This window comes from Eublepharis macularius, chromosome 6, assembly GCF_028583425.1.
Source record: "Eublepharis macularius isolate TG4126 chromosome 6, MPM_Emac_v1.0, whole genome shotgun sequence".
Classification (NCBI taxonomy): domain Eukaryota; kingdom Metazoa; phylum Chordata; class Lepidosauria; order Squamata; family Eublepharidae; genus Eublepharis; species Eublepharis macularius.
This window is the reverse complement of record NC_072795.1, coordinates 43,162,626-43,179,669: the sequence shown is the minus strand read 5'-3', so window position 1 is coordinate 43,179,669 and position 17,044 is coordinate 43,162,626. Positions and strand designations below refer to the sequence as shown.

General features: G+C 40.9%; 1 protein-coding gene across 1 annotated transcript in view; it reads right to left on the bottom strand.

The window, feature by feature from the left end:
• The window catches only part of COL4A4 (collagen type IV alpha 4 chain), a 126,691-nt gene that overhangs the window by 106,784 nt on the left and 2,863 nt on the right, over positions 1-17,044 (bottom strand). Inside the window, exons 2-4 of the mRNA XM_054982603.1 lie at positions 12,096-12,257; positions 11,604-11,646; positions 6,699-6,779 (exon numbers count right to left, since the gene is read on the bottom strand). Of these exons, the coding sequence (XP_054838578.1) occupies positions 6,699-6,779; positions 11,604-11,646; positions 12,096-12,238 (267 nt within the window). The 5' untranslated portion in view covers positions 12,239-12,257. The remainder of the gene's footprint in view (positions 1-6,698; positions 6,780-11,603; positions 11,647-12,095; positions 12,258-17,044) is intronic.

Below are 17,044 nucleotides of genomic sequence, written 5' to 3'. Positions count from 1 at the left end.
ACTATGATGCAACCCTTATGAGCTCAAATTTGTTGATTTGGCATGGAATGACTGACCTATGCCCCTCAGCACTATTGTTGATATATGCATTTTTCCTGGTCAAGTATCATAAAGACAAGGTATATAAAAATAAAAGGGTATACATATATAACGTTTTTAATAGGATTTTCAGCATCTTAACTGATTTTTAATCAATTCACACCTTGTAGAAAATTTAAAAGCATAAAATTACCATGCAAGTGAGATATGAATGATTGCTATATGAGAAGTTATAGGGAGTTATAGCCAATTTATGGATCAAATGTTGACCATTTCAATTACCCACTGGAGCACTTACATGACTGGCAGCATATGAATTCCAATTACTGGGGAAAGATCTTCAAGAAAAACCACACCCCAGTATTGTATTACAAACTTTCCAAAAAACCTAAATTTTTACCACTTCTCTTCTAAAACTCTTATAATCTAATTAGGAAAAAGATGGGGAATTTGTGTGGGTAGGACAGGCAGGTAGGAGAAGGAATAGTCTTAGTGCATCCTAAAGAGAATTATACCCTTCCAAGTTGTTTGAAATCAGTGGGCTTTGAAGGGTTAATTCTACTTAGGATGGCACGGCCGATCACCTGAACTAGGATCAAATTGTATTTAAAAATTCATAATATTTTGAACTCATTGGTGTGTAAAATTGTGCTAAGTCTCCATTCTTTTGCACTACTACATGAGATAGTTTTGATTTCCTTTTGTTCAAAGACACTGCAGTTATGCGTGTTAGTGATTTTATGCACTCTGCTAATAGCAAGCAGCCCTAAAGCTTCAAAGTATTGTTTACTCATGTGCTTCCATTTTATTTGATCTTAGTTTAAAATTGTAATGGCTGCATTTTTCAGAAATTAAAATTTCAACTCATTTAAGTACGGTCATACGGAATTTGCCATTTCTCATTGGCATGATATGCTTTATTTTCCTCAAAGACAATGCACAGTGTCAAGGACTGTGCCTAGGTTCCAGAAACTAATGTGTTGAATTCTGCACACACACACAAAACAAGCTTATGTAAATTCCGTTAAGCGCTACAATTCAGTAAAAATGGTTAAGGCTGTAATATTGTAAAAAGTTACATGCAGCTAGGGTTACCGCAAGGTGGAGCCTAGAGTTCTCCCAGAATTACAGCTGATCTCCATACAGCAGAGATCAATTCTTTTGGAGGAAATGGCCACTTTGGAGGCTAGACTATGGTATACCATAAAGTCTAGGAGAAACAGAAGTTCTAGAGTAATGACCGAGGATGGATGCTCCAGGACTTCTTTTCTCCCTATGTTACATCATACAGATTAGGAAAAACTGATTGTCACCTGGAAAGATGTTAAAGGCCAGAGGCTAGTTGACATTGAGAGAGGGATGGGATTGCTCTTGGCTGATAACATCCAATAGGTCTTCAGAGTAGATCTTTAACACCAGAAAAAAACTAAAGAGGATTTTTCAAGGTTTTTTTCCCATCTGAGTGGAACATAACTGGATAGAAGCCAGTTATACCTGTCGTTTAGAATGACAGTGTTAGTAAGCCATACAGAACACACGCATTCAGAATCCTGTGAGTGATGTAAAGTGGGAGAAAGCAGTGGAGGGAAGCTATGTAAGGTGGGGAATTTAAATTTTGGTGGAAGAAAGTGACATCGTAGGAAGGGGAGGAGCTGGGGGAGCAGACCTTTGACTAAGATGTTACATTGCACCCCTGCAAAGGCCTTTCTCCTACCCAAGGTGCACCCTCTCTAGGCATTACCCACTAATTTCCAAGAATTTCCTAAGCCAGCATTGGCAACCCTGCGCAAGCGAACACAACTGACATCAAATAGTTATACCTTTGAGCAAGAATACAGGTTCAAAATGTAAAACCACACCTATTCTAATTCAATTTGCATTGCTACTTAAATTTCACTGACTAAGTATCAAAAATAAGCTTGTCTATGTAGTCTGAAACAATACTGCACTAGGGATCTCAAAATAAGGACTCCAGCAACCTGATTGGGGGTGGGGGGAGGTAAGGGGGACAATAATAAAGCTAAACAGTCTTTGCAAGCTAACCTGAAATGACAAGACAGTGTAGTCCTGTTTCACTTTAAAGTCAGAAACTAGCCCTGTATTTCTTTGTTTCACCGTATTTATAACAGTTCATCAGGTTTTGCAAATGAACTTGAACCTGATGGAGCCAGCATGGTGTAGTGGTTAGAATGTCGTACGAGGGTCTGAGAGAACCAAGTTCTAGTTCCTGCTCTGCAATGGAAGCTTGATGGGTGACCTTGGGCCAGTCATAAATCCTCAGCCAACCTACCACACAGGGTTGTTGGGAGGATAAAATGGAGACAAGGAGAATGATGCAAGCTGTTTTGGATCCTCATGGGGGAGAAAGGCAGGGTATAAATAAAGTAAATAAATACAATAAATAAAATAAGCTAAAAATATGTACAGGTCTTGGTAATTTCAGACAGTTATTCTTCAAAACAATTGAAACTATTGCTTTTGACAACCTCAATCAGCCAAAAATGAATATGCAGCACCATATTACATATTATACTTGGAATATGCCTGCAGGCCTAGATATCTGGACATTCTTTTCCTCCTCATAAAAAACTATTCATTCATTCGGTGGTGGTGGAGAGTGCTGTCAAGTCATAGCTGACTTATGGCTACCCCTGGTGGGTTTTCCTGGCAAGAGACTAACAGAGGTAGCTTGTCATCGCCTGCCCCTGCAACTCTAGTCTTCATTGAAGGTCTCCCATCCAATTACTAACCAAGGCTGGTCCTGCTTAGCTTCTGAGATCTGACGAGATCAGGCTCACCTGGGTTATCCAGGGCCGTCATCACACGGCCCTAAATTTAGCGCCAAACTAGCGCCATCTCCTGCTGAATTCTCACCTTATTCTGGCTCTCTTGCGATTTTGCCATTCTCCCCAATTCACGCTTTGTGACTCTTTATGTCGTCTTTATCCACTTCCATGTGAATGCCCTGGATCGACTATGAATGCTTTGCAACACCAAAACGCTCACTCTCCCTGATCATCTGTCTCACCTAACACTGATTCTCCTGCCCTACACTCCCACAAGCCCCACTGCGACCCGCAATTAAGCCTCAAAGTAATTTTTTTAAAAAAACGTCAGCCTTATAGCGCTATTCTGCCATGGGTGGGAAACCTCTGCTACCTATCATAGTTGGCTTTTGGGTTGGCCCAGCACAACATTATAATAGAAGAGTGATATAACGCAAATATGCGGAAAAAATTTTTTTTTCAAACGGGGCGGATCTTTAGGGCCCCGTTTCTGGAAGCACTTTGACTGACCGTCGAATTGCGCTTTTCCTTTTTAATGTGACTGACTGGAAGCACAAGCAGTCGTCAAAAGATGGGAGAATCCGTTCTAATAACGATAACAGAAGAAACTATTTCTAGTGCAAAACTGACGAAATAAGGGCCCTTGTGATGATGGCCCGGGTCAGGTGTATAACATTTATACCCCTCTTTTGTACCATCATCGGGACCACCAAGGTGTCTAAGGGATTTTAAAACCCATGTAATAAAAACACATCTTAAAAACTATTAAAACCAAACAAACACACATCATTCAAACAATTAAACCATGTTAAAATACACGTACAATAAGATACACATACATAAAAAACATCAAATAAAAACAGGGCAGGAAGGAAGGATCCCTGAGGGAACACTAAACAAAATAAGTCTTCACCAGCTGGCTGAAGATAACAATGGGAAGGGACAGGTGAATCTCTCTGGGGAAACAGTTCTAAAGTTTTGGTGAGAAGGCCCTCTCTCAGGATGCCAACCACCTAATATCAGAAGCCAGGATCAACTATAGCGGTTGGGTAAGTTCATAAAGAAGAGGGCAGTCCATCAGGTAACCTTTAAAGCATATAGAGCTTTAAAGGTTAACATGAGCATCTTGAATTGTGTGCACAAGCAGACTGGAAGCTAATGTAGATATCTGGGCCAAGAATGGAGTGATACTATCCTTATGATCCACTCCAGTCTGCATACTCACTGCTGCATTCTGCACCAATTTAAATTTCCAAATATTTTTCAAGAGCAGCCCCAGGTACAGTGCATTGCAATAATTTAATCTAGAAGTAACCACAGCACTACAGTGGCCAGATCTTCTGCCCAAGAAAGGCTGGAGCTGGCTAATCAGCTGAAGCTGGCAATAGGTACTCCTGGCCACAGCTGCCACCTGCTTACCCTGTAGTAGACCGAGGTCCAAGAGAACCCCTAAACAACAGACCTGTTCCTTCAAGGGAAATGCAATCACATCCACACTGGGTGATACAGTAAGTCCTGAGTCAGACTTTCTGCTCACCAGAAGCCCTTGAGCCTTGTCAGTATTAAGCTTCAGTTTATTAGCCCACATTCACTCCAAAACTGCCTCCATGCCCTAATTCAGGATTTCTACAGACTCCCTGGGATCAGCCAGGAACATAAGATTGAGCTGAGCATCATCTGCATATTGGTGACAACCCAACCCAAATCTCTGGATGACCTTATCCAGTGATTTCATGTAGATATTGAAAAGGGATTCCACAGGCCAAGGGGCTGAACAGGACCCCACAGGCCAAGTGGCTGAACAGGACCCCACAGGCCAAGGGGCTGAACAGCAGTCCTCCAGCACGACCTTCTGAAACCTACTGTCCAGGTAGAACTAGAACCAATTCAAAATGACACCTCTGAGTCCAGAAAGATGGTCCAGAAGGATATCATGATGTATGGTATTGAAAGCCACTGATAGATCCAGGAGAACCAGCAGACGGCTTTTCCACACACTTGACTTACTCCTGATTTTCTTAGCAGTTGATCCACAAGCATTGGAATTGGTTTGGATATGGCTCTTCCACCGGTCTGCTTTCCATTTGCATTTTTATGGTTGTGAGGTTAGTTTATTTCGTTCTGTCCATGCCTTAAACAATGAGGATTTTCAAGTAAGGGTGCTGTCTTCATCAATGGCACCATCAGTGATGTCATAGCACCCTCCTCTTTTTTAAAAAAAACATGTGCATGCTAATAATGATATACTGATATAAAGGCTGAATTTTTAAAAAGTTTTTAAAAAACTGGGAAGTCTTTGCATGAGGAAGCATGCAAAGGGGAGCAGCCCTATCACCCATACCTAAGCCCCCCACCCTGGGTCCCAACTGAAGATCCTCACTCAAAACCCAGAACCAGGAAGCGGAGGCTGGCACTAGCGGGGCAAACCAACCTCTGTTGGGTTGGTGCTTGCAGCAGCAGCAACGATGTGCTTTTCAAACTGCACTGCTTTTTCTGGTGTCAGAAGTGGCCAACAACACCGCTCCCCCCCCCCCCCGGCCTCCTGGACCCCATGTGCTTTTGCATTTTTTTTTAATTGTCATTTTCATAGTGTTATATTGAACTGCCATTGCAACAATACATGCAGCAGAGTCTCTGAATTCTCTGGTTTCATTTTTTTTTAAAGTCAGTATCTAGTCTATTCCATTCTGGAGATATGCCTTTTGCTTTAGATCTCTGCAAGGGAAGGGACTAGAGACTCACTTTTTAAAAATAAAAGCAATTAATTCAGAGAATTTTTAGAAAAAAGATAGAAAACAAAACCAGGAGGAAGGGGGAAGGAAGGTGAGGGAAAGAGTGGTTCGATGCTGATGAAGTCCAATAATCGAAAAGGGGGCTGGAGGTAAGTAGGAGTGGATGGGACAAACAAAGCTGAATGAAACATTACACAAAAGAACCGAGGAAAAACATTACACAAAAGAACCGAGGGAAAAAGGAAAGAAACCCTCCCAAAAACCCAAAGCAAAAACTAAGGGCAAAAAATGTGTGCAGAAATCAGGGGATAAATTGAAGCAGTGTGGGGCCAGAACCAACAGGGAAAAAACCAATGCGGAAAACCAATGCAGAGTTGCACTCCCTCTGTCCAGCTCAGTGCATGACATCCACCAGGGCAAACAACATGAAACCAAGCTGAAAAGGATCCCAACAACCTACTGCATCCAGAAATGTTTGCAGCTGTCCAGCTACAACCCATTCAATCACCTTGCCTAGGAATAGAACATTTGAGACTTGTCAATAGTCACTTAAATCTCTTGGGTCCAGGGTAGACTTCTATAGTAGTAGACACATTACAATTTATTTCAAGGCTGGACAATCACCCTCTCTCTCAAGGAGGCATTAAGTACCTCTCAGACCCAGTCAGCCCAGCAAATTTAAGTAGCCATGAAAAGCAAGGATCATATATAAACAGGTGGTAAGCCTCAAACCTGCAAGCCAAACCCCAAGAGGCCTCAACCACGTGGAACAGTTCTGCTGGCCTACACTGTGCAGATGCAAGGGTGGTGGGAAAGTATTGTTTCCTGAATCTTCCTCCACTGTCACTCTAGCCATCTTCCTTGTCTTTTCATCACCTTCAGCCCCTCAATAAACCAAGGGGCTACCTGGGCTGTAACACTTGAGAGGGATGTTACAAATTACAAACCTTACCATGCTTAACTGTGAACTCCAATGAAAACAGATGGAACTTTTTATATGCTAGCGTGTTTTAGAATAAATGCTGTTTTTAAAAAATAGGGTTGGATCTCAACTAGAGTTTCCATGGGAGGACTGACTTCTGCTCACCAAGTGCAATTCCTGCTCTCCCCTCTCCCCTGCCCAAGAGAATGAAATACTTACTCTTGAGCCTTTTTCAGGAAAGCACCGACAGACCGAGCAATCCTGTCCACCACAAGGTCCAACATTTACGTAGTATCCTCCCTGAGAAGAGATGGAAGTTACTTTTTTCATTTTTAATGGTAACTTTTTCATAATCTGGCAGCTCCAATCCAGTTACCACTAACTTGTTCCAATGGTGTCAAAGAGACTAAAGTTATGACAAACTTCATTTTAGAAACAAATCCTGTGGAGAAATAAAGGACATTGAAAAACTGGGTTCAATACTTAAAGAACATTATTTAAGTTAAATAAGTTCATAATTTAAAGTAGATCAATGGATCTCCAAAGGCAATGTTCACTTAAATAAGTCAGCAAGAAAAGAAGGGCACATTAATAATAACCAATCCATATTTTGGATTCAAGACAACTGACTACAACAGTAGCCCTACAGCTCCAGCGGCAAGGCTGGTAGTTGGTGCAGCTGCAGTGACAGGCTTCCTCTGGGTAGCAGAAGTAGGTAGCGAGCTAGCAGTGCTGTGAGTTTACACTCTGGTAGGCCAGCTAAAGTAATGTCTCTACAGCTTGACTGTGGCTGATGGTGTCAGGCCAGGGAGGAGGCTGGAGCACAGCTGAACACAAGCTGTGAGTTTTCAAGAGTTCCCTTCTTCAGACAGAGGGGTTAGAGTGCTGTGGTTAGACTGCTTGCCTAGGATCTGGGTGATCCAGGTTAGAATCTCCACCAGAAGCTTGCTGGGTGACCTTGGGCCAGTTATACACTTTCAGCCTAACATACTTCACAGGGTTGTTGTGCTGATAAAATACAAGACAGGAGAACAATGTAAGCTGCTTTACGTCCCCACTGGGGAGAAATATGGGGGTAGAAATGAAGTAAGTAAATAAATATTAGGTTTACCAATAGGAAACCTAGCATTTTTATGGTAAGGTGATGATAGTGACATAGAAATATTGCATAATTAAATCTATAGAATTATGGAATATATAGTGATGATCACCAGATAACTTTGAAACAGGACTACTTATTTTTAAATTTTACTTAGAAAATGTGTATGTTACTTCCTGAGGCAGCTCACGATCAAAACTATAAAACAAGTCAATAAAAACAAATCACCCCAATAAAAAATAAAACAATGAATTTAAAAACCAAGTCAACAAAAATAAGCAAATCAGTAAGAACTAGAGAAGTCATGAAGACTAATGGACTAAATGGAACCACCATGATCAGAGGGAGTGTATGTTGAGTTCCCGTTGTAAAGGGGCAATAGTAGAAAGGGCAGTTGCCTTTACTTCTAGCTGCCATAGGAAACAGGATCCTAAACCAGATGGTTTTACTTTTGTTTTTAAAGTATGTCACTAAGAAAATGATGATGAATTTGCATGCAAGGAAGCCAGGGAGTGATAGTTTCCAAGGTTGTACGGGCAATATAAACTACACTGAGAAGATGGAGTGATCTTTTACCAGCATTTCAGTATCAGCCTTCATAAATAACTTTCAATAGTTTGACACTACTCTCTTTTTATTCTCAAGGCAGATTATTTTAGTTATGATGTTTACAAGGCAACTTTGTAGAGAGGTCTTGAGTTCCGATTTTTATTATATATGATTTCATACAGGTAACACAATGCAACGCCATATATAAACCACAGCAATGTATGATTATTGGAGGAAAATATGCTGTTGTTTTACCTAGCTTTTCCCATCCTTATATTGGTTTGAGTTTTTCTCTAATACATGATTTATAATTCAGTTTTTCACAGGGGAGCCTGCTCAGAGTAAAATGAACTTATACACCATTTTTCATTATCTGAAATATTTTAAAAATATTTTTCTATCCCTGACCTTCAGCACTAAAAGAAATGGCATTCTATATCTTTCCTTGTATTTTGTAGTAGCTTTCCCATGGAAATATGCCTGTATAACATTAGTCTCTTTTGTTTGTTATTGAAAGCATGTATGGCAATGCCAAAACAATTCATTTGTTTTTCTAACGAAACTACGTTTCTTCGACATTCTAGAAAAAGTCTTTATTTTTCAGCATTTAGCCTTGCATTGAAGATTAAAATGTTAAAACAGTCAAAACACAGATTAATAATATAACTTTTTAAAAGACACTTAATGCTCAGTAATGTCTATTTTGCTTCATAATAAAAGCAATGGAATGCAGGAAAGCCTTCCTTCCTATGCTTCAGACCTCATAGGATCACTCCTTACAACTCCTGTAGTGTTCATTACTTTGTGAAGGTCAAACTAGATACGACATAGGGTGGGTCCATGACTTGATCTCTCACATTTTTATAATAGTGAAAATCAGTCAGACTGGGTCCATGGTATTAGGGAAGGGTTTAATCTTTTCTCTATCACCATTTTCCAAATATAAATCATACTTCTCAAACTGCTATTTGCCACATGAGGGGGAATATCTGAATACGAGCCCACAAGACCTAGTTTCTGTTTCCCTCTCAAAGTTTGTAAAGGGCCTCATTTGCATCTTGTGGTTAGCAGCTGAGGTTGTAGTCTCTATGAATGTATTGGTATTCTCCGTTAGTACATCTTCTCTCCCAATCAGAAGTGATAAAGAGACATGTTTTCAAATGTTCTGTGTGTTATTTCCTATTTGCTGATCACAGAGCAGGACTGAAGCAGCATAGGTAATTTCATCTACCCACCATGCCCTCAGGTTACTACTGTGGTATGTGTATGTTTGCTCCTGCAGGGCAATTAACAACTTAGAGGGTGATAGAGGAGAAGAGTAAACTCCAGGTTCCAAATACACTTCAAGAGCTTACTATGACAGAATTAAAATTTAAAAACTGTGAAAGATCTCATCATGGATTTCTCTGCACCTTAGTGTGGCCCTAATCTTCTACAAATAGATGAGCCATTGGACATCTACAATCAGATTCCCATTTCTTTAAATTTCCAGTATTAGCTGTTGTGTGTGTGTGTTGGGAGGGGGGGAGTCTGGATTGAGGCTGTGGTGCTTTGGAAAGTGGGGTTCATTGAGTTTGGTATCAATTAATGAAAGAGATTTGCAAACACTTTCTAAACACTATCCACTATAGAGTTAGGTGCAATCTGGCATACAAAATTCAAAGGAAAAGTGTAGAGTTAACATGGCCAATCCCTAGTATTAGAAAATCAGAGAAGAGTCCTATGAGCTCACATGTTCCTCCCCCTTTTTCTTCTTTCTTGCATGTGTATTTCTCTTTTTCCCTTGTTTTCAGAGATAACGTTGGATGGCTAACATTACATGTATGTTCAATAACCAATTATTAGCTTCAATCAAATTGTTCCTGAAGCCACACTTTGTAAACCTATGGTTTCAAATTTTCAAATTATTTCAAATTATTTTTTGAATTATTTTTAATATTATAAATAAAATACTATAAATTTATACACACACACGCAACAATTTAAAGACATATCATGAATATGAGATCGTCTATGATATCCTAGTTTAATCTCATAAATAATTTCTAACCTCATTTTGTAAAGAGCCATCAGAGTCAGTCTATATAATTATCTTGCCTTCACAAAATCTTGTAAGCTCATTTCAAATATGGCCAACTTTTTAACTCCTGCTATTCTACTTGATAGAAGTTCCTTTATATTCCAGTATGTGCAATGAGTACATAGTAAATACCATCTATATCTACTTTTAATCCTAGTTGCGAATTGTAGTCTGGAACTGAAGATGGTTAGAGAAAATGGCAGAGCCTGTGTGATGCTAACCATGGTTATCTCTGAAAATGAAAGGGAGGGAATTTATAAGCAACAGGGAAGGCAAAAAAGGAGGGAAGGAGCCCACAATCTTCTATGTGCGTGATAGCACTCCGTTTACAAAACTTCAGCGTGCTCAAGTATACCTAACGTGGTATGACTTATGAACAGGACTAGAGATAGGGGCCACATGATTTGTGGGCGTCCTAAAACATACCCCCAAATCCTCATCAATATACTGGGGTTCCACAGCAACTTAATGTAGAAATATGTTCCTTCAAACAGAAACTTTGACAATTGTTGGCTGAAAGAAACAAGAAGTGTCATGTTATTTTGTCCACTTTGTGAACCAGGCATGGCACTGGCATTCTTTTCAAGTTTTACTGTGGGACACATTAGACACCTGAAACCAGCAGTGCTACGTTCTCCAGATCAGTCGGTATTTTCTGAAATTTAGAATTATACAAAGCATGTTAATACCCAGAGATGGCACACCCTTTCACAGCCTGGGATTCAGCATTTAGAACAAGCTCCAATCAAAAATCTGTTCCACAAAGCTGATTAATCATTGTACTCTGTTAACTTGTAATTATATCTTTAAATGATTAGTTACTCCATTAGGAGATCTCCCAGAATTACAACTGATTCCCAGATGACAGAAATCAGTTGCCCTGGAGAAAATGGCTGCTTGGAAGTGTAGACTCTATGGTGTTATACCCCTCTGAGTTCCCTCCCCTCCCTAATCCCCCCCCCCAAATCTCCAGGAATTTCCCAACCCAGAGTTGGCAACCCTACCTCAGTTTCATTCCTTTTCAACCTTTTGGCTAAGATTAACAGCGCAATCCTAAAAAGAGTTCCTCCAGTCTAAGCTCATTAAAATCAATGGGCTTAGACTGGAGTAACTCTGCATAGGATTGCACTGTAAGTATAGTTCAATGGTAGTGCAGAATATTTTTGTAATGTTAGTATTCTGAAAAGAGACAAAGTAATTAACATAGTTTCTGTTATTTAGCTGATATGCTGATGTAAATCTAAACATAAATGTCAGCATTCAAAATGTTCTTTTTAAATGTTTATTTGTAAAAACTGACACACATCTCTATTTGTAAAAATCAACCCATATCTCTGCAAGAGATAGAAATGGTGGGAGAACTGCAGTGGGGAACCTCTGCATTCAAAACACTCACCCCATAAACTGGTTTCAGTGAAGAAAGTAATATTACCAGCCACCTGGTAAACAGGAAAATTCAGATTAATTTATTATTATCAGAAATAAATTTTAAAAGTAGAGAAAAAACTAGCCACTTTTCATACTACTTGAACGTTCCCAGCCTAAAAAGGGTCCACCAATAAAAGTTAGCATATTATGAAATAGCTGCCAGTGACTTCAGTATAATTTAATAAATGGCACATTTATATGCAAAGAGAGTCTCTCTTGTTCAGTGGTGCCATCAGGACAGCAATTGGAGGCAGAACTCCAGGGTTTCACTCACAAGTTCATGAGGAGGCCCTAGAAGCAAGCTGTAGATTTTTTACACATGTTAATATCTATCACTATTTACCCAGCAACATGGAATATATACCACATGGAGATCATTTCAAGCAGCCTCCTTATGTGCCCCTTCCAAGCTCAAGAGAAATGTTTCAGGGGAATAATATAGCTGGAATTTAAAACATACCATGCAATTCCATTTGTAAGTTTAATCCTTTTTATAGACTCTGTTCGTGGCAATTCATTTGATTTTGAGCCTTCGTCGTTTACGGTTTTAACATGAGGGCTTGGCCCTTCTGCAGGTTCTGACTTGACAGTGATGTTCCACATTCTTCTACTTCTTGACCTGCTGTAGTATAATGGAATGGTTCAAGACGATGTTTTTATAAAGGAAGTACAGTTATAGTCTATGGTACTGTTTACTGTATCTATTATCTTGCTTTTGCTGCTTTTTTGTAACCATTTTCTATGCAATTAACATATCTGACATTAATGTCTTTCAGTCTACACTGTCTCCTAGTTTTGCTGTCCTAATCCTACTGCATTGGCCACTAGATGTCTTATGCCATCTGATTGCGCTGTTTTTTTAATTTTGTAATCTGCCATGAATCTCTGCAAGAAAGGCAAGCTATAAAGAAGTTTAAAGATATATAAATATACGTATCACTGTTTTTTACACATATGCTTCTTACACAAGTCTAACCATTCTACCTACTTTGGTCTGCTGAGTAGGTCAAAACAGCTTGGTCTTCCAACGACCCAGGTTAATCAACAAACATGCAACCAAACATGCAAATACTCTATAATGATAATGTTATTTAAAACATTTATGTCTGAAAAAGTCTAATAATGTTTAAAAGATTGCACATTTCAAGCAATTATGACTAGCTGAATATAGAAGTCTTCTCCCTTTCCTGTTATATGTCCTACATTTTTAAAAAAACTACTTAGGTATGCCCAAAATAAAGGCTCTCTGGAGTTGTTTGTTCTTATTTGCCCTTGTAGTCCTTCTGCTAATGAATCTATTCAAAAAGAATAGGAACAGGAAAGGAATAGGAATAAGGAATAGGAATAATAGGAATTAAAAAAAAAAACATGTATACTCTTGGATATATGCCTTAACATGGCAAGAGGGTTTGAATGTGTCTGTGAAACTGAGAGCAATACCATCAGGAATTTAGACTCAATCAAGAGTCTAAAATCCTGGAAGAGTCACTCAAAGTGGAATGGTCAGCACTGAGACACCAGACTAAGATATATCCACCCCCTTTCAAGAATCAAAGGTCACATTAGCAAAAGAAAATTGACAGTTCCAATGGTGATGGGGGCAGAGGAATCCTTGAAGGACAGCTACTGGGCAGCAGCAGAAGTGAAAGGTGACATTGATGGAGGAGCTTTCACAGACAATAGCCATGATACTTCAGCTAACACTGGTTAGTATGGCAAAGAAGGCAGCAATGGTAAACCCCTTCTGATAATTTCTTACCTTCAAAACCCTATGATGGGACTGCTCAAAAAGAAAGAAGATACAGTGCTAGAAGACAGAACCCGTAGGTCAGAAAGCACTCAACTGACTACTGAGGAAGAGCATAGGACAAGTATGAGTAGTGCTGTTCTTAATTATGAGACTGGATTAAAGCTGAAAGGACATCCAGTTGTTGATGTAAATAGATGCAATACCAATTTCACAATGGTGGCTGGGAGAAGGGGTTGCTATTATCCTTCGTACGTCATTAAACTTCTGCGGACTTCCAGTACAAATTACAACTGGCATTGATTGAATGCTCCTTTCACTGTGAACTAAAAATAGACGAGGTATTCTGCTTGTTTACCAATCACTTAGTGCCCTAGTAAGTACCCTTCCTGAGTTGGCAGAGATACTCTCAGATGTAGTGTTGGAGACCCCTAGACTGATTCTTCTGGGTGACTTCAACATTCATGCTGAATGCTCCATGTCAGGGCCAGCCCAGGAATTAATAGCTTTCCTGGCAGCCTTGGGCCTCTCCCAAATAGTGACAGGCATCACACATGAAAGAGACCACATATTCGATTTAATATTTTGCACTGTGTCTTTGAAGGAAGGTCTGAATCATGATCTGACCGTTATCTACTGAAGGCAAAAGTGAATATCGCCCCAACACCCCCCCCCCCAAAAAACGAGGAACCAAAATGATTCACCCACAAAGGCTCATTAATCCTTCTAGATTTCAGAATTCCCGAGGGGATTTTAGAATTCCAAACACTGGCTCTGTTGAGGTTGTCAGAGCTTATAATATGAAGCTCCTCAAAGCTATTGGCAGTATTGCTCCTTGCCAACCTCTCCAATCCTTGAGGCAGAAGCCAGCCTCATGGCTTACCATGGAGCTGGGTGCCCTAAAGAGGGCTGTAAGATACCTAGAAAGATGCTGGAGGAAAACTCATGTGCCAAAACTGATAGAGCATGCTACAGAGCCCATTGGAAGATCTATGAAGCAGCAACAGCGGCAGCAGAGAAACATTTCTCTGCAACCATTGCATCAGCTAGTTCGAAACGATCCCAATTGTTCAAGATATTTTGACATCTAATTCCTAGATCTGAACTTTTACAGTCTCAAGAACAGACAATTAACTTGGATAAGTTACCACTTGTTATTGTTGGTAAACCACTGTTATTTTCTTGACCCTTATCAAAAACAGGTTTCAACCACTTATAAATAAAATATTTTTTAAAAAGAACAGACATAGTTTTGGGGTGATAAAATAGCACAAATATGCTCTGATCTGGATGGCAGCTGAACACACCGGCCGTTTTCACAAGGCCACGCCGCACCCGGAAGATCATACGAAACTCACGGCATAAAAGCGTCTTCCTAGCGTGATTTCCCAGCACAATCCTGTTTAATGGCGCTTTTTCTGATGTCATCGGGCCATTAAAGGGGATCGTGCCGGCAGATCGTGCTAGGAAGACACTTCATGCTGTGAGTTTGCGTGATCTCCTTGGGCACGTGTGAAAACAGCCACCATCTGGTTCACATATGGACCACTTTGATCCAGTTACAACGAAAGATGTTGACAGAGTCTTGACTATTAAAATCATGTAAGGACCATATAAATGAGCCCTTGAGGTTTATCATAAATCAGACACTAACGTAGGGCACCTTTCCTGGGCCACTCAAACAAGTGGTTATTTACCTGCTATTTTTTTTTTAAAAAACATCCCTATACAAAAATGACATGGCCAATTATCACCCCGTCTCCAATCTCCCCTTTTTGGCCAAAGTGACTGAGAGAACAGTAGGTGACTAACTCCAGGTCTTCTTAGATAACTCTGGTTCTTTGAACCTTTCTCAGTCTGGATTTAGGCCAGGCTAAGGGACAGAGGTGGCTCTGGTGGCTTGAGTTGATGATCTCTGCCTGAATGTAAATAAAGGCCATGTTTCTTTGTTGCTTCTCCTGGATTTAACTGCAGACTTTGATACAGTAGACCACGCCATCTTGCTAAGGCATTTGAAGGCAGCAATATGTATTGAGGGATGTGCCTTTGACTGGTTTAAATAGTTCCAAATGGAACAGACTTAAAGGGTTCCTGTGGGAGGCCAGGCTTCTCCAGAGTGGGAATTATCTTGTAGGGTTCCACAGGTCGCAATCTTATATCCCATGTTATTCAACCTCTATGTAAAACCTTTAGAAGAACTCATTCGTAGCTCCAGAACTGCATGCCATCAATATGCAAATGACTCGGAGCTCTATGTCTCACTATCCAAATCACTGAAGGATGCAATAGAGGTCCTGGATCACTGCCTGACAGGTGTGGTCAAATCGCTGAGAGCAAACAAATTGAAACTGAACCCAGACAAGATGGAAGTGATGCTGGTTGGGAAGGCAGAGATCCTGAAGGACACTGTACTCCCACTTACGATGGAGATCATATGGCGCTTGCAGACTCGGTTAAGAGCCTAGGAGTTATACTGAATCCAGTGCTACTGTTAGAAAAGCAAGTAAAGGGAGCTGCAAAAATGGCTTTCTGCAAACTCAGTGTAGCCTGGAAGATGCACCCCCTACCTTGACACGGCCAATCTGGCTGCTTGGATCCATGCCATGGTAACATCAGGACTTGACTACTGTAGTGCACCGTACATAGGTCCCCCCTCTAAGTTAACTCAGAGACTCTAGTTCGTGCAGACCTCTGCAGATTTCTTTCTTACAGTCAGCAGCCAGGAAGAACATGAATATCACACCATTTTGTACTCACTCCATTGGCTACTTGTCAGCTACCAGGCTACCAGGCTCAATTCAAGGTACTGGCTATCACATACAAAGCTCTTCATGGCCTTTGCCCATCTTATCTACAAAATCGCCTTCATAGCCTTTGCCCATCTTATCTACAAGACCGCCTCTCTCACTATGTTCCATTATGGCAGCTTCACTCATCTAAACAGGGCTGTCATGGGTATGGCCAGCCCAAGCAGGATTGTCACAGTCTGGTCCGAGGTCAGGGCACTAGTTCCAACACCCTAAGTCCAAAGTCCGAAAGCCAAAGTACCAGAGCCGAGTCCAAAGTTCGAGAGCTAGAGCCCGAGAGCGAAGTCCGAAATCCAAGAGCCAAGTCAGGGGGTCTGTAGGTCAGAGCTGGTAAGATTCAGGGTGTGGTCCAAAAGATACAAGAGGCAGGCAAGGTTTCAGGCGGTGGTTGCAGTGGGAGCAGGAAACTGACACATTGCTTCCGCACCTCCTGGCTGTCTGTGGCTAGGTTTCATAGAGAGAGGCTGGGCTTGCAGCCAGCTGTTTGGGAGCTCTCCTGTGCTTACTCCTCATCGCTCTTCCCAAGCTGCTGGTGTCTGGCCAGGAGGCATGCACTTTGCCGCCTCTCCTGCAGCTCCACCCACTGCTTCTGTCTCCGCCTCTCCTTGGGTGAAGCAGGGGGGTTGGGCGTCCTTGGGTGTGCATCACCAGTGGTGCTGGAGCTGGATGGCATTGGTGTCTCTGGCTCAGCTGCCAACTGAGGGCTTCTGGTATCTGCTGGCTGGGCTTCACCGGTGCTGTTGCTGCTGGAGGGTGTCAGGGCTTCTTTTGAAATCTATTTTTAAATATTTTAATGCATGACATGTCCATATGCTATGAAAAATTTAAAATTAATATGTTCTTCCTTTGAAAAGT